A 16,802-nucleotide genomic window follows, 5' to 3' on the forward strand; every position below is an offset into this window, starting at 1 on the left:
CGAAGATAATGGCCTGATGCAATGCCGTGCCCTCTTGCCTTTGCACTGCTCCGGTCGTCAAGCACTTGGAACCCTGGGTCACAGAATCCTGACAGCGTTCTCGATAATGCCAGTTCGCTATGCGCATTACCAAAGAAGCGGAAATATTTTGCAGTCGTTGAAACTCATCCTCATTATCATTACATAAACTATCGATTACATGCGTTACCTCCCAAACCTCTTCTTTATCCGTGAAATTGCTGGCGTCAAATACATTCCCTTTAGTCTGTCCCTCAAGTGATGATTAAACCCATACGTCAACGCGTTCGCCAGCCCGATATACTGCGTCGAAATCTGCAGAGCCGCGATAGTCGTCTTGCTGGTTGAGTGTCCCGAAGCCTCCATGAGGCGATTGATAAGTCCCGGCATCCACAAAAGAACGTACATGAAGGGATACGCGTTGAGAAGCATCATCCTCTTGATCTCGACTTCGACTTCGTGAGTGTCTCGTCGTATGGGGAACTCGCTTGCGTTGGTCTGCAACGTGGCACCTTGGCCATGTCTCTCAACTGGAGATGCGTCATCATACCTGACGTGGGCGTTTTCTGGGATTGGCAGTCCCAATTCCTTTCTGGTTGCAGATGGCATGTGACGCGTCGACCTTCTTCTCGGTCTGGTAGAGCTGGACCCCGACCCTTCTGCCGCCTCCAAGTCTAAGTCGGCCAGTTCTTCCTTGTTGCTGCTCCGTATCTTGTCGTCATCAATGTCCCGTTGCGAGTTTGTCGTATTCGATCCATCGCCAAAAGTACTGAGCTCAACTTCTTCATCCTTCATGACCTGGAACCCTCCCTTCCTCCCACATTTCGACCAAAATGAGCCCATCGTTCCTGTAGAAGGTGTGTCGTAAGATGATGACCGTTGGTTAACTGGCTTCGAGCCCAAGTGTCGTCGTAGATATGCCCAGATGTAGATGTAGACGCCAATGGTAGAGAAGATGACCAGGAATCGCCAACCATGACCCATCCCATAGCGAAGATCAGGCCGACCTGCAGAGATCCAACACCAATTGCCGCCGACTGGCACCATCTCACCTAGTAATGTCGGGGTGAGGCTAGTGATGAGTGGAATAGTCCAGACAGAGAGACAGGTCAGGATCCATCCTTTCGTCGAGACGCCTGGCATGTACACGAAGCGTGTTACCGTGAGAAGGGTAACAAGGGCGATGGCGAGGATTGAAAAGTCGGCTGCTTGGACTGAAAACTGACCCACCATGCCGTTCACGACGCATGGTGTACCGGGCTGTAGTTCACCAGTCTTGAGAAAGATGATGCCCGATACAGAGTTGTTCAAGGTGTTGACGAACTCTACATTACCATGTGAGCGATGATCTCAAGTGAGTGTGATGTGATGCGATTGCATCGATGAAAAGCGTACCTGCTACCACCAAGTTCAACACGAGAACATGCCGAAAGCTCCGCAAATGACGACGATATATAGTGAACGAAATCAGAACAAAAGTCGTCGCCAAGCACGAAAGGGCGCTGCCCGCCAAGGTGAGGGAGGAAATCACCCGATCCACGTCCACAGCCATGTTGAACCCATCTGTGTCGTATTTCTGCGGCGGTGACGGTGACAGTGACAGAATCCCAGAAAAGATAAAAAGTCAAGAAGAAGTGTCACCTTTAACGGTGCGTCGGGTCTTCATCACCCGAGACGCGGCCTCAGGGGTCGGACAAGGCAGGGGAGCCTTACCGAGCCCCGGAGGGAATACGGGGTGACCGTTGTCAATTGAAGGGGTCATGGAAGATAGGATGAAGTGTGAACTTGTGGGGGAGTTGCGAGGCTCAAGTTCAAGAGGCTGCTGCAATTGGTTGTTGGTATCGGAAATGGCGGAGAGCTGAGAGCTAATTATTCCGTCTGAAATGACTGATAAATCCATCCTATCAAGCAAGATATCACAATTCCTAAACTTTTCTAGAACCGACGTCGAAAAGACGTAAAATTTAGAGTTTATTCCACCGTTTGAAGTCCCCAACAAGCGAGTTTGAGGAAAGCCACTACCGCAGCCAGGGGCTCCGCATCAAATAACACTTCGGTAATCACAAGCCGGGGTAAGACACGGCACATAACCAATCTCAGATACTCGACCGAAGCTTCTAGCCAGTTTCAGACCCAGTGGCAAGGCTGATCCCGGGGTTAGTGACGAATACGGAGATTCTGTCGTGGCCCTACGACGGCTTCTCCGCCGTGTTGGTTGTAGGGCTTGAAATAAGAGGGCGATGTTGGGAAATCATGTTGTTGAGTGTCAACCAAAGGGCTGGTAGTTTGCGCCTTGTGGGGTCTGCTTACGGGATGTGGGATGGATGTCCCAGGGCTGAAGACCCCTGAGAGGACGGAATAATGATGGATTGGGACTCGATTCGTCAGCTTGGGCGTTGTGAGCAGGGTCTGAGGCTATTTCAGAACTGGCAATAATCTGAGTGGCGAACAGCTACATAACCAACGTCTTGTCGCTTATCCTTTAATTGCGTCCAACAGAATCCTATTGGTCTTCTCGTATATTTCGTTGGCCTCATTCAGAAAGTACCCTGCCGATCATCTGGAGTCGCTGGTTCAGGTCTGGATGATCTCCGTGGGCAGCTTATTCAAAACCCGCGGAGAGTGTAGCACACCATATCGACCACCTAATCTGTCATGCCATAGCTATCAATCATGGATCCAATTTGCCGTTGACACCTCTTATCGCATTTTCTGGGAATTGGAACAACTCCTGGGCCCAGACGTCGTGGATGTCATTCGCCACCAACTTGCACATTGCCGCCGCACTCAGCGTGCTGTCTCTGGAGAAGAGCCCTCGCCCCCGCCTCTACATCGCGAAATCTAGCGTCAAAACTTGGCCAATATTGCATGTATAATGCCCAGTGAGATAGTCAATGTTTGGCGGGCATTGTATGTGAGTGGACGTGCGAAGTTGGCTCGGGGAAAGAGACTTCAGCGTCAGTGTCGATTTCTCGCCTACCGAGACATCGGGCTCCGAACATGTGGGGGGGCATTGCTAAGGCTCGCGACTTTGCGATTGGGTTTTCACATCAAGCGACTCTCAGCCCCTGTTCAACTGGACAGTAGGGCGTTGGTGGCTTGCGTCTTGGCATCGTCGGTACTCCGCAGTGGCACTGCCCTCAGCGTCGTCAGCGCAGCAAAACCTCCTATTCTTGAAGCAGTGAGAGATGAAGAAACTCACCCAGGATTTTGTGAGGCACCGATGTCAACGTTAACTTGCGAATGCCTATGCTTCTCTAGCCACTTGACTTTGTGCCTTCCATGATGCCTCGAGACGTGGACGCCGGCAGAACCAATCGCACGCCTCAGCCAGGCCTGCATATCAGTTTCAACCGCCCAGAAGCATCCAATGGCATATCGAGATGCAGACTGAGCCACCACCACGGCGTACAGCATATGGGCGTGAGGGTCAGCTGACCTGGCGCAGGGAGCTGAACGACAGCCTGATTTTTAGAATCAGGCTCTGGAAATCTCGGATTCTTTCTTCTCCTTCTATCATCATCACCTCGCTAACCATCTCTTGTTTCATCAACGCATATCCCGCAACGTCCACATACGCCATTCGCGATGGAGGTCGCCGCGGCCGCCATTGCCTTTGCGCAGGGCATCGGCATGATTACCACCGGCATCCGAACGCTACATTCAATCCGGCAGGCTCCTGTTGAGTTTATGGACTTGCTGAATCATCTTTCCACACTCAACGGGCGGGCTGAACTTCTCCGACGTTCTCTCGACTCCTTGGCAGGTGTCCATTCGGACGTCCCCGACGTGGACATCGACACGATTCGCAATCTTCAAGTACAGTTTGAGGAGATCTCTAGCCAGTTAAACGACACAGCCACGAATTTTATTGCTAAAAGCAAGGGACTCGACAGCCAGGGACGTCATAGGATCCCCAGAATCATGTGGCAGAGGCAGCAGTCAAATCTGATGGGACTTCGCCAACGAGTGAAGCAGCTGAGCAGCGAGATGACGGATTGTCTAGCTGCTATTAACACTTCTCAGGGGTGGGCTCGAGTCGATATTATATACACTTGGTTGCACTCAAAGGCTGACGCAAAATGACAGGGTGCGGCAGACTGGTCTCGTGCTTGACGTCAGAGCGGTCATGGAACAGTCTTTTACGGATATTGCGTCACAAATTCAGCACGGAAACACCTTGACAGAGCAAGACCACGAGTCGATTAATCACATCGTGCAGCAGAACGAGACCCAAACTGCCCTCCTCCATTCGACTTTAGCAAACCATCAAGAAATCGGTGCAACCATCAGCAGGTACGTCTATTCCCCTTCTCTCTGTAGCACCTTTTGATATCAGCTATGTGTAGAAGACTGGATGTTTTCGAAACGAGAGTCGAGACGCAGCTTTCCCGGGTCATGGAGAACTTGTCCCCGGACCGACATTCGAACCGCGCCTCTCAAGGCTCTCAGACCAGAACCCAGTTTGGCCACACAGTGATATCAGTCAGCACAACTCTCAGGCAGACATGTCCACCAAACTGCAGATGCCAGTGCCATCGGACTTCATATGCTCGCACACCAGAATGGTTGAGCTCAGTCATGGGATCACTCTTTGTGCAGTACAAGAGCCTTCCGATACTGGGCATCAAGAAATGCGACAAGCCGTTGTGTAAATCAGCGTCTCAGTCATCAATTCAGCTTCAGTGGTGTTTCCCCCGCTGGCTGGTAGCCCGGGCACTTGTGGCGTCGATATCGTGGAGCTCTATCAACGATGACGGCGCGGCTCTGTTTCTAAAGATTCCGCGGTCTATCTACGGTTTCGCGTGGTTGGTTACGTCAAGCCATGACGATAGGGCCTTCATCCAGCATTACATGGACGGCACGATTCGTCCAACGGATATCTTGGCCGAATGGGGCGTAAACTTTCTAACAGTAAGACAATGTTCAAACTGGTGGGCTCGAGGGACATTGAATGACGTAATGTGCTCACCTACCTTAGGTATGCATCGATCAAAAATACTGGCAACTTCTGCAAATTCTTCTGGATTTGGGGTTTGACCCAAGGATGAAGGATCTGACGGGCAGGTAAAATTTATCTTGTCAGTAAGAGGACTAACAACTAAGTTGCAGATGTGCCATTCATTGGGCGCGGCAATACGAACTAGATGGAAATTCCAACTGGGCACCCGCAGACGTTCAAGTGACACTGAGGCAGATTGCGGCCATGGAGCTTGAGGATACGTCGCCGCTGACCATGATACATCAAGTAATCCGAGAGGACACGACACATTCGCTGGACGAATGCATTCAAATTGAGCCACAGCACATCAACACGCCAGATGATGTTGGGTTCGCCCCCCTGCACTGGGCTGTGTGGAAAGAAGACATGGCCGCATTTCAGACTCTGGTAAAAGCATCGGCCAATGTCAACCAGCAAACCAGTCACGTACGTGAGACGCCGCTTCACTTCGCATGCATGCATCACAATGTGGACATGGTTCAAACACTTCTCGATTTGGGCGCATCCATCTCGTTGGTTGACCGTAACAAATGGACGCCATTGCATTACGCTACCAACCAAATTCAGGGCCGACAAAAAGAGATGGACGTGGTCCAAATTCTCTTGGATGCTCATGCCGACCCTAATTGTGGGGATGGGGAAGGATCCACCCCCTTGCACCTTCTGTTTGACGATGAAGTTGTCGACCTGGACCACGTCGCGGCCTTGGCAAGAGCTCTCATCGATGCCGGCGCAGACCTCGAGGCCAAAGAAATATATGGAAGAACAGTTCTTCTCTGGACTTGCGCTTTTTCATGCAAAAATATGCCCATCTTGATTGATCTTGGGGCAAATGTCAAAGCGGTAGATGACAACGGACGAAATATGCTCTCAAATTTGGTCAACAACGAAACAGATCTCGAGCCCAGTTTGTTTTACCCAGAACTGCTCGTGGGTGTAAATCCCGACGCTCGCCACGAAGACAATGAGACTACATTGGGTGTCATGGCTACTAGGGTGCGCGACTCCATCAACTGGCGGCCATTATCTCTTCGTGTCGTCGTTGACATGGTCGACCTGATCCTGGGAACCCGCGAGGCAAACTGGGCAGCCGGACTATTTCTAGGTAAGAAACAAGAGTTGGAAAAAGATGGTTCACACGCTCGGATGCATCGATGGGTGATGCACCAGCGTCAGTTGATGCAGCGAGACGAGTCATGAGGTGGCTTTGTTTGTGAGCCAGGCGACCTCCTAGGATGGACAAAAGACGAGTACAACGAAAGCACTACATCTGACACTGATGACGACGAGCTTCATCCCTCAGATGGCAGTGGTTCAGGGGATTGGGAAACGATGAGCGAAGACGACGACGAAGAAGAAGAAGAAGACAACGATGATGATAACAACAATGGTAACGACGAAAGAGAGTGGAGCGACGGCGAGAATAGCATCACTTTTCACGATGCCCGTGAGAGCTTGGAGTAATCTACTTCAGATAACAGGTGCCTCTTCTGCCAAAATTAACGCTACGTCGAACCTATTCACGTCTCTTAAACACCAACTGGCATTCATCCTGTTCATCAAGTCAGCAAACATCTCAGAGGCTTCAAGCAACCAACATACCATGGGAAACAAGGTCGCAAAAACTCGAATCTCCTCCGAACGATCCGTCGCATGATGTTCCCACTCAAGCTCCAAAGCCGCCTTGCCAATCATAGCAGCCATCGTCAACGGCACATACTTCCTCGCCAGACAATCATGCGGTCCGGCCCCAAACACGAGCCAATTCTTGGTCTTTTGCTCAGCATCCCCCGTGATCCACCTATCCGGGTTAAAGGTCTCGGGGTCCGGATACGCCTTTGCGTCGTGGAGGGCGGGGTAGCACGATGGGACGATCATGGAGCCTTTGGGGACGGTGTAGTTGGGTGTTACGGGGAAGGATCTTGTGGCGAGGTAGGGGATGAAGATGACGGGTGGACGCCAGCGGAGGAGTTCCTTGACAACAGCGTTGGTGTATGTCATTGATTCGAACATGGATAGTTCAAAGGGGCGGTTTCTGTCGCCGCCTCGGATGGCGAGGTTTTCTTCTCGGAGACGGTCCAGGACGTCGGGTCGTTGGGCGAGAACCTGGAAAAGCCAAGTAGTAGCGCTGCTCGATGCGTCCTGCGAAGCGAATAAGAACGTAAACATAGTGCTCCCGATCTCCTCATTTGTAAACTCGCGGATCAAATTCGCCGGCTTCTCGATTCCAGTCTCTCCAGCGGCAATCCTCTCGTTGTACCTCTTGGACTCCATCATGTGAAGAACCCATTGATCCACGATGCAAGTCGGTTTACCGCCAGCGGCCATGTTGCCCTTGCACGCAGCTGCGCACTTGGCGAACTCGGCCAGGACGGCTTGTGCAGTGCGTTTGCCCTTCCAGCATTTTGTGAAGGGGACATAGATCGAAAGAGGGACATTGACGAGCTCGAGAGCAGCGGTCACTAGGTAGAAGTCATCGGCGATTCTCTGGACGGCGTCTTGCGAGATGTAGTCGCCAAAAAAGGTTCGGCACGAGAGCGCACAGTTGATCTCTCTGAAAAGACGCATAAACGCCGTAGGTTTGCCTCCATGGGCCTCGCTCTCAGCAACAAATTTGTCGAAGTAGTCGCCGTAGACCTTTTCCTGTACGGGTAGGTAGGAGCCAAGAGCCTTGTTGGAAAAGAGACCGTTGAGACCCCTGCGGTATTCGGTATGCGCCTTGCCCATGAGAAAGACCCAAGCATTGGCTCCCATGATTTCAGTCGCCATCGGAACGAGGCATGGTTTGGCGTACTTCGGGGACTTGAAGACTTTGTGCGCGATGTCTCGGTCGGAGGCTAAGACGACGAACCTGCACGGCGCGGAGTTAGCGCTGGGCAGATACTGGAGAGGATTCGGACAAACTTGTGGAAGACTGATACGCAGCTGAGAGGACCGCTGGCCCATTGAGCGAGGTAGGCGTCAAACTTGGGGTAGAGAGCCTGCACGAAAGGCCCCATGAAGGGGATCTTGAACCTTGGGCCAGCGATTGGGCCTTTTCGGATAAGGTATGCGACTATAAACGTCAGCAGTTTCTTGTCACTGTAGACTGAGGTATCTTACCTTGATCGTAAGTCATCAAGAGGAGCAAGACGGTGATGAAGATCTGCCAGTTGCTGCAATTGGCAAGATAGCCTGTCAAGACGCCATTGCTTGGAACTGGTGTTGCAGGGAGGGTCCCATTGTGCAGCATGCCGCTGTCCTGTATGTCCATAATCATGTTGAAGGTCGCCCTAGGAGTTGAGAGCTTGATTCACCCAGACAACGAGCCGGTAACAAGGCCTTTAAGTACTGAATGCCCGAAGGCCGGCTGACTGACTCAACTCTTTGCTTTATCATCCACGTCGGCCGACCTTTGAAACGAACCGAATCCGAATACAAGACAAATCCCCAACTCTGACTGGCCAGATCTCAAGCCAAGTCGATCCCCCGAGAGAATCTCCGTAACTCTGGTAGATTCACAGTGTCTCCAACAGGGATCTCTATCAACCCTGAAGATCCGACAAGACCTGCGATGGCCATTTGCGTACTAGACTCCGAACCAGAGTGTGGGGAACACATTTTCCATCACGCTATGGCCACGATAAAGAACAAACGGGCAATTCCGGGGAATGAAGAAAAAGGAGATCTGTAAAATCTGCTGATGCCATCGAAATAAGCTGAGGCCAACCTCTCGGTCAGTCACGAAATCCGAGGCTTGGTGTTGGTCCGGTTATAACGGTTATTCTTATTGCCGGTCAACGGTTGCGGAGTCTAGTCCTATTTAGTTCTAGTCTCCGAATCAAGCATGAATCCGAATACGGGCGTCAACTCTGTTTTTGCGTCAACCACGTTTTTTGCGTTTGCGAGAAGAGGGAGAGTGGAATTCTTTGGTATTGCTTCATGTCAACATGGCCTCCCACCGCTGCTGGAATATTACCCCTCGTGGTGTTTCCATCCATAATATCCTCTTAAAGTGTACAAGTACATCCTCCCAAGTCTGGATCTTGAGAGATGTCGCGGCTAGATAAGCCTGTTCCATAAACCATTTGCTGTTGATAGGGTCAATTGAAGACACCATTCCCACAGAAAATATCCAGAGTTTTAGTGACTCATCAACATCGCTTCCCACCAGAATCTCGAGATAACTTCGAAATCGTTGCATGATGGTCATGACCAAGCCGATGTGTGAATAATATGTCGTGCCGTGGATGGCGAGCATGTAGAGCGCCAAGGCGTACCGAAGACTTTCCGAGGCGGCCGACTGTTGCAAATTTTGCGGAGAGAGTGACGGTAACAAGAGCAGCTTGTGCACCACGAAGCAAGTCAGATCGTGCAGCTCAGTCCCTGATAAGCTTGCTGCTTCTTGTGATATGTTGCGAAGGCGGGTCAAGATGTCGATCACAGCAGGGTCGACATCCAGGTCGTCGATGGCCTCACTCGGCAACTCAAAATCCGGCGATGCCAGCAGCCACTGCAACGTCGGACACACCCCATCCCCAATCCCTAGATCATCTTGAATAGGAAATTGAGGTGCGCCTGTGACGAGCATTGATACCCTATCGGCATATTAGCAAGCGTCCGCCTCTGAGATGGGTGTACTTACCAAGCAATCATCCTCGCCGTTAGTGGACTTGATTGCCGGACGTGGCTTATCCCGCCTCTTACTCCGACTATGCGTTTAACCCCGTCAATATGGGTCCTGCTAGCTTCTACATTTCCTTTTCCGTGCTATCCGCAGATGTATAAGTAGGGGGAAGGCCTGCTAGACGCGAGTTCTTACCTCAATTGCAGCCAGGGTGACCACAGAGTTCAACGTGTCATCCTGAAAAGCCAGCGAAGAATTCTCAATCTTCTGTCGTATTAGAGACACGGAATCGACCATGAGAAGTTCCGAGATTGGGAATCCCTTGTGCGCCCTCAATTCCTCGTCTAGACATGCTGTCTGTATTGATACATGAAACAGGGCTGGGTCCGCGAGGGCCAGCGGCCACCATGATACAATGAAGGGATTCGATATCATGCTGAGATCCAGCGGGTAATATTGAAAGGCAATATTAGAGAGAACTAATCAAGTCAGCTTTCAGACGTAAAAAAGTACGTGGCGGCATACAATGGTGTATCAGGCGTTGAACATGTATCCGGGAGAGTCGGGTAGGCGGATACGAATCAAACGGATCAAAAGACGTGTCTACAGAGTTCAATAGCTTCACTGAGCCATCATGAACCTTTCTAGACATCTTGGCATCCCTCTGAGCTATGCAAGTAACCTTGCTCGCCTTGTTGATCATGGTCCTGCCATGCCCCGGACCCTCCGGCGCCTGAAGAGTTAACGGCTCATTAGCGTAAACGCAAGAAACCTTCCTCTTGATGCATCTCGAGCACCTCGGGGTCCGAAGATCGCAGCTGTGCTTTGCCTTTGCGCAGGCGTTGCAGGATCTGCGGAGAGTGGTGCGCATAATTGAGGGTTGTAGGAGAAGACCGTGTGTCTTGTCAGCGGCAGGAATGAGCTGAGATGCTGGGCATGGACATTTATAACGCTGGAACTTCGGGTGGGGCCGTGGATTATCTAACCTGATTCAGTTGGGGAAGTGGGCTACCCTACATTCCTGGTATTTTCAGTGTCGCGTGGACATTGAGAATGCGCGAACTTGAAAGCAAAGACAGTGGAACTAATTAAGACCATAAGGAACAATGAATGGGTTTACTTCCTTTATATGTTGGTTGATGTGTGGTGTGATCTTCTACTCCCACGCGCTTTCTCCGGTTGTTCCCTATCTCATCCGATCCCTCCAGAGCTCATGCTGTCTAGATGGACAAGAATCACATGTATATTTACTACTAACCATCCGTGTTATCTATGTTTGCTCTCACATTGACAAGTCTATTTTTGTGGTATTTATCAAGTATCGAGATGTTTTTGCCATTGAATGCCCACAATCCAGACAACCATTACTTACTCGCGATTGATTACAGTGTGGGGATAATCACAAGGCAGTCAGGAGAGCTGGAAAGGATAGAGCAATAAGCTAAATTGATCGTTAAGATAGGATTAGGTTGAAAAGAATCGTATTGATATTGTGCTTGGCACTTTCTGTCTCCTGAAAAAAGGTGGGTGCCAACGGGAAGGGAGACAGACGACTTAATCTAATAGAAGCGGGAAGATTGAAGAAACCTGACTATATTTCACTTAGAACTGAAGAGGATACGTATCGGGCACTTTAATGGACGGATAGGTATATATGTCTATTGGCGCTGGTGTGTTCAACCGGGTAGCAATGGTTCGAGCGAAGTGTATTATATAACACTGGGTGCTACCACACGAACAAATCGCTATTGGATAGTTTAATAATAACAATTCAATATCTTGATAGTCATGAAATCTTGTTCAGCCTGTAGCATTACTCTCTCTTTGACAATGAAAGACACAAGCGAGGGTCAGAAACCCAATGCTGGAAGCGCAAGTACAACCCAGCAAGTAGGAGAAACAGGATTGTGTTCTACACCAACTTAATTCATCCTATCGTCGCATGCCCACCTAAGAAATGAGATCACTGGCATTACTAACTTGAGTACTTGACGCATTTTCTTTCTAATGAAGCTACTATCTATTCGTTCAGTCATCCCATCAAGGGCTGGGCGTCGACTATGATAAAGAATATACAATCAGTAAGTCATAGCATCATATCTCCATGCTTACTTAGTAGCTTATCTTTTAGTCTTTTCTATTGCATGCAATAAAAGACATGAAGCTACGGAGTATATTCAACATAGCGGTAGAGAACAGTGACTGATATGATATTCCCATGGAACTTTCTGCCACATAGGAGAGTTGAAAATGTTAATGATCATGCAACAATATTGGCCTGGCGCTTTAGGATAAGATAACTAGCGAGGATTAATACACAAGTGATAACATGACGCACTGAATATGCTCAACAATGAGTAGAAAGCCAATAGTAGCACATGGAAACATGGTGCTATTGCTAAACAAGGCGGGTTTGAATTGCTATGTTATAATGTTTAATCTTATAACCTCGGCGAAAGAGATCACCAAGTAGATGGGGCAAGAACGTAATTTCAGTCAAGATATCAGTAGACGAGGTGTGGTAGTGGAAGCGCAGTTTAAGATTCGCATATCCTCTCTATATCCTCAAGGTCCCCCTTCCCTTGAAGAGTCGACTCGTCAAGATCAGGCCTCCTCCGACCAAGATAGTTAAGCCGGCCCAAATCCAAGCGCCGTTATACCCCTTTGCCCTACGCAATGCTCCGGCCACGGGCGGACCGAACAGAAGCGCAAAAGACATGACAGAAAATGCCATGCCAAACCTCGTTCCAATCATCCTGGGATCACTCGCCAACCTCACAAAGATGGTCGGCTGCAAAGCGAAGAATGACCCCGTGAAGAAGCCGTGAACCAGGACGGTGATGAGTAGTCGAGGCAGAGAGGTAGCCGACATGAGGCATAAACTAGTGATGCCTAGGGCTACGGCAGTAGCAATGATCATGTTCATTGGTCCGATTCTTTGAGCGAGGAGGGCGGGAAAGATGCGCCCAAAGATTGAACTGCTGTTGAGAATTGCGAGCAGATACAGAGCCAGCTTCGGCGATACGATATCTTGACCCAGGGCATATGGTTGGATATAGACAAACGGCGTGTACATGCCCAAGAATACTGAAAAACAGCCAGCTACGAAAAGTAGATACGGCCAGTCAGTAAAGGCGGTTCTGTCAACAAGTGAACGTCGCTGACGTTTCTCTTTGGCAGCGCCTCTGGGTCGGAGGACGATATTCGCGAAACCCAGCATGACGAGGAGAAGCAAAGCAACGGCGCGAACTGCCCATGGGAGAGTAGACTTCGCATGTATCTCTCGAACCATGATTGGCAGCAAGACACTAAAACAACATTAATGGCTGCGCAAGGCTCCCGAGGTAATCTACTTACCCGCCCAGGCCGCTTCCACACGCGGCGACTCCATTGGCAAGAGGTAGCTTGGTGGTGAACCAGAGCGAGGTGATGGCCACGCTCAGGATCGAGAGACAACCAGCTCCAATACCAATCATCAAGCCTTGCGTGAGAATGTACTGCCAGTATCGATTGCACAGACTTTGTAGTACCGTGCCAACGACAATGAAGAAGGATCCCACGGCGAGAAGATGACGAAAGTAGCCTGCATCGTAGATTGGTCCCATTACGAAACCTGAAAACACCATGAGAAAGGTCTGGAGAGATCCAATGACCGAAATCTGGAATGGTGTGCGGCTTGAAAGTTCGTCATTTTCGTAAATGGTCTGAAAGGATCCAAAGCTGGCTATGAGACCTGTTCAAGATGGTCAGAAATTGCCCAATGGTCTGGACTTATATGGATACATACCCCAAGTGCAAAAATAAAGACAAAATGAACCTGCAACTTGTAGCCAAGCCAGGAGGCCTCCATCCGGAACGACCGTCGACGTGGACGCATCATTGACCGACGGGGCCTCATCTGACGCCTCTTTAGAAGAAGCCATGGCAAACAAGCAGTGAATGCACAGGCTGAATATTTGAAGCTGTACGACGAGACCAATAAAAGAGGGCTAGCACAGACTAATAATCGAACCTCGAACGATGCAATTAGTGGCGCGGTCAATGCCGAGGCCCCATTTTACCAAGTTTTTCTCCCATCCGTGGATTACATTATCGCGTCCCACAAGGCCGCGCGCGCTTCCTTTGTCATCACGGACATATTTCCGCTCAGGATAAGAGGGTAAAGGGCTTGGCAGGGCGCCTAGTGGAAGGAATGAAACCCAATCTCAGGAGATCGGGGCGAATAGGACGACATGGGATATCCCGGAGAATTAAGAAACGGTCAAGGCACAGGTTCATTGCCGGAACATCACACCACGAGGTTCCACTTGGCTTCAAACATGGGTTTTTGAAGAAACTTGCCCAGTGTCATGGACAAGGACCATGACGTTTTAGCAGCTGAAGCCGACCTTCCTGATATGATCGTGGGCCCTAGCTTCGCCGAATTACCTACAAGTGGCGCTATATCCGGTTGTAACACGCAGGTACTACAGTTGCATTAGTGTTCAGGGAATAGTCAAGCCCTGCGAAGCCGAGTGGGAGAAGAAGCTGAATTCCAGAAGCCGAGCTTGGAAGGTGATTGTAGAAGGGACTTTGATCTTTCACTCAAGACCAGGAACCGCAATGTTTCTACAATGTGACGTCTTATTTTCAACTGACACGTCGTAATCTGTGCCGTGTGACAGCTGAAGCTGGAACTTTGTCACATCAAAGATATCCTGGGCATCACGGCTTACAGCTGCTGAATCTGGCAAGTCAAAAACGTCAACAAACGCAATCAATCTCTCACTCTTGTTTTTGGTCATTCATGCGGCTATTCTAGGAAGGTGGGCGTAAACTCAATTTTTAGATTCGGTACAAGCTACTAATTTACACAAGGACCCCTGATCTGATAAGATGCAGATCCCCCAATACTCAAGACTGGGCCAGGATGTTGTTCACGTATACCCTCCAGCCATCGTCATCGACGCTTTGGCTCACGTAGCCAATGTACATGTCTGGTCTTACAACCACCACCAATGGCTTGCTTGCATCGGCCCAATCCGCTGAGAATACAATCTCCCCTTTAGCCAGCTCATGATGTCCATTGGTGACTCCTTGAGGCAGCACCGTAAAGACAGAAACCTGGTCGTTACCAGGTGCATCCTTGAGATGCTGTCCAATGGACAACACCAAGAACTTGCCATACGAAACACTGGAGTACAGTCTAGTCTCGTCAGAGCCGGTGGCCAAGACCATGTCAGGGCAGCGATCGCCTGGTCTCCAGATCCCCTGCTCTTCCCCACTGATGAGCGGAGTAGGAAACTCGTTATAGCTGACACCCATGCCTGCATCCCCTGTTAGCGGACTCCCCGAAAGTCTAATCGAGCCTTGCACACTGACCTGTGATGAAACCAGCATTCCGTTCAATCGTAGACACATACTTCTTGGCCTCGTGGACCGTGTCTCGAACTAGTTTAGCTGCGACGCCGATGACTTGCTCGGCTGTAGATCTTCGCTCAATGTCGTAGCTCTGAATGACCTTTTCAAGCGCGTTCTCAGCCAAAAGGGAAGGTTGGACAAGGAGTCTGAGACGCCATGCTAGAGCGAATGCATCGGCAGCACCCGTGTTCAAGCCTTGGCCGCCGTTGACAGAATGGACGTGGGCGGCATCGCCAGCAAGGAAGATGCGGCCGTTGCCATCCTTGGAGACAAAGGATCCGGCGATCCTCTCCTTGACTAGAAAGCGTTAGCTGAAGATCGGCACGATGTCACCTAATGCGCTTACTGGTAAAGGTACTGAACCATTCAGTCTTCTTGAAGTCGACTCTGTAAGGAGCCAAATGCTCCTTGATCGAAGCCTCAGCGAGAGGCTGAGTGACTTCGCCCTTGAGAAGAACGTAGAAACGGGACATGCCGCGCTCTCGAGGGATCCAAGCCACTCGAGACTGACCATCCAGCTCAAAGGTGATGATCTCAGGGCAGGTGGGGAAGTCGGTATCGAGGAAAGTGTCGAGAACAGCCCAGACCATCTCGGGCTTTGTGCCAGTGAAGCTAATGCCCAGCGTGTTTCTCACAAAGGACCTCGCGCCATCGGCGCCAACAGCGTACTTGCTCTGGATCTTGCGACCTGAGCTTGTCGTAACTTGAACAAAGTCATCGGTCTCTGTGATGTCGGTGACGTGCTCGTTGTAAGCAACGACGCCTTCAAGTCGCTTGTTCATGACCTGCTCAACCACAGGCTGGCCGATCATGAGGAAGTTCTTGTGGAGGGCATTCTGGATACCTACCCACCATTCGTTCTGGCGGGACTTGAAGTCTCCATCCTTGAAGGTAGAGCTTGCTTTACGAAGGTCAGCAGAGGATTTCGATGTCAGTAGGTGAATACTTACTATTACACTTGAGGCCATCTGGGAGGAGCTCATCGAGGATTCCAGCGACTTCAAAGTACTGCTGAGTGCGAGCGTTCAAGGCATCAGCTCGACCAAGCTCAAGCGTAGATGGCTTTTCATCTGGACATTCGTCAGTATGTCACTAACGGCACAATTCTCTTCTAACTTACCCAGCACTCGGACCGAAACACCCAGAGGCTTCAGGAGAAGGGCAATGAAGAGGCCGGTAGGACCACCTGATGTTGTTAGCGGAGTCCGTAAAAAAGTAAACAAACACACCTCCAACAATGGTGACATCAACTTGTTCCATGACTGCAAGAACACAAAGACGAGAATAACGAGAATAACGGGTAATACAGAATGACTCTACTCTTTGAAAAATCCAGCCAGACTCGTACAACTTGTATCATATCCAAACATCGGAAATACTCGCCCATCCTCGTCACCCAAAACAAGCCCATGAATCCATGCCCCTGACCACGCAAGGGACTTCCTCGGCAGAGTCCCCACCTACCGGCCGGAGCCGGTTCCTCCTGCGGGTCGGGCCTTGTAAGCAGAACCGGCAGTGCCCCCTGGATCTAAGATGGGATGACCGGTGGGATAGCCGAGCGCGCGGCGCCGAGCCACCGCGGTGGGATATACTCCGCCACCGGCTTTTTAGCTTGGGATGATTTGCATCAAAGCGGCCGTGACGACGCAAGCCCTTGTTCCGCATACCTTGTTTCAATAATTCTGCTTGTCTCGCCAAGGAATCAAGCGCCTCAGGGGATTACGCAACGTCCTTCTAGTTCTGGCCTCACTCCGGCGGTGCATCAGGTTGAATTTC

General features: G+C 50.4%; 6 protein-coding genes across 6 annotated transcripts; 1 reads left to right on the forward strand and 5 right to left on the reverse strand.

The window, feature by feature from the left end:
- Positions 1 to 204: 204 nt before the first annotated feature.
- On the reverse strand, positions 205 to 1,570 carry NCS54_01305000 (Git3 domain-containing protein; the record flags this gene model as incomplete). The annotated part of the gene is made up of 2 exons (XM_053158263.1): positions 205 to 1,343; positions 1,414 to 1,570. The coding sequence occupies 2 exons, from the start codon at positions 1,568 to 1,570 to the stop codon at positions 205 to 207; spliced, it is 1,296 nt and encodes a 431-aa protein (XP_053014238.1).
- Positions 1,571 to 3,561: 1,991 nt separating this feature from the next.
- On the forward strand, positions 3,562 to 6,484 carry NCS54_01305100 (Hypothetical protein; the record flags this gene model as incomplete). Its single annotated transcript, XM_053158264.1, has 6 exons — positions 3,562 to 4,046; positions 4,108 to 4,314; positions 4,368 to 4,932; positions 5,000 to 5,085; positions 5,131 to 6,125; positions 6,243 to 6,484. Exons 1-6 carry the CDS (start codon positions 3,607 to 3,609, stop codon positions 6,482 to 6,484), a joined length of 2,535 nt encoding a protein of 844 aa, XP_053014239.1. The 5' UTR covers positions 3,562 to 3,606.
- A 52-nt stretch (positions 6,485 to 6,536) lies between these two features.
- On the reverse strand, positions 6,537 to 8,279 carry NCS54_01305200 (Hypothetical protein; the record flags this gene model as incomplete). The annotated part of the gene is made up of 4 exons (XM_053158265.1): positions 6,537 to 6,572; positions 6,623 to 7,871; positions 7,925 to 8,075; positions 8,123 to 8,279. The coding sequence occupies 4 exons, from the start codon at positions 8,277 to 8,279 to the stop codon at positions 6,537 to 6,539; spliced, it is 1,593 nt and encodes a 530-aa protein (XP_053014240.1).
- A 660-nt stretch (positions 8,280 to 8,939) lies between these two features.
- Positions 8,940 to 10,524, reverse strand: NCS54_01305300 (Zn(2)-C6 fungal-type domain-containing protein; the record flags this gene model as incomplete). Its single annotated transcript, XM_053158266.1, has 4 exons — positions 10,152 to 10,524; positions 9,822 to 10,105; positions 9,645 to 9,769; positions 8,940 to 9,597 (listed from the first exon to the last, which is right to left on the reverse strand). Exons 1-4 carry the CDS (start codon positions 10,495 to 10,497, stop codon positions 8,940 to 8,942), a joined length of 1,413 nt encoding a protein of 470 aa, XP_053014241.1. The 5' UTR covers positions 10,498 to 10,524.
- A 1,659-nt stretch (positions 10,525 to 12,183) lies between these two features.
- On the reverse strand, positions 12,184 to 13,549 carry NCS54_01305400 (MFS domain-containing protein; the record flags this gene model as incomplete). Its single annotated transcript, XM_053158267.1, has 3 exons — positions 12,184 to 12,934; positions 12,984 to 13,359; positions 13,444 to 13,549. 3 exons carry the CDS (start codon positions 13,547 to 13,549, stop codon positions 12,184 to 12,186), a joined length of 1,233 nt encoding a protein of 410 aa, XP_053014242.1.
- A 970-nt stretch (positions 13,550 to 14,519) lies between these two features.
- Positions 14,520 to 16,286, reverse strand: NCS54_01305500 (FAD-binding-3 domain-containing protein; the record flags this gene model as incomplete). The annotated part of the gene is made up of 6 exons (XM_053158268.1): positions 14,520 to 14,932; positions 14,988 to 15,323; positions 15,373 to 15,927; positions 15,977 to 16,096; positions 16,147 to 16,212; positions 16,256 to 16,286. The coding sequence occupies 6 exons, from the start codon at positions 16,284 to 16,286 to the stop codon at positions 14,520 to 14,522; spliced, it is 1,521 nt and encodes a 506-aa protein (XP_053014243.1).
- Between the last annotated feature and the right edge of the window lie 516 nt (positions 16,287 to 16,802).

This window comes from Fusarium falciforme, chromosome 11 (genome assembly GCF_026873545.1).
Source record: "Fusarium falciforme chromosome 11, complete sequence".
Taxonomy (NCBI): Eukaryota; Fungi; Ascomycota; class Sordariomycetes; order Hypocreales; family Nectriaceae; genus Fusarium; species Fusarium falciforme.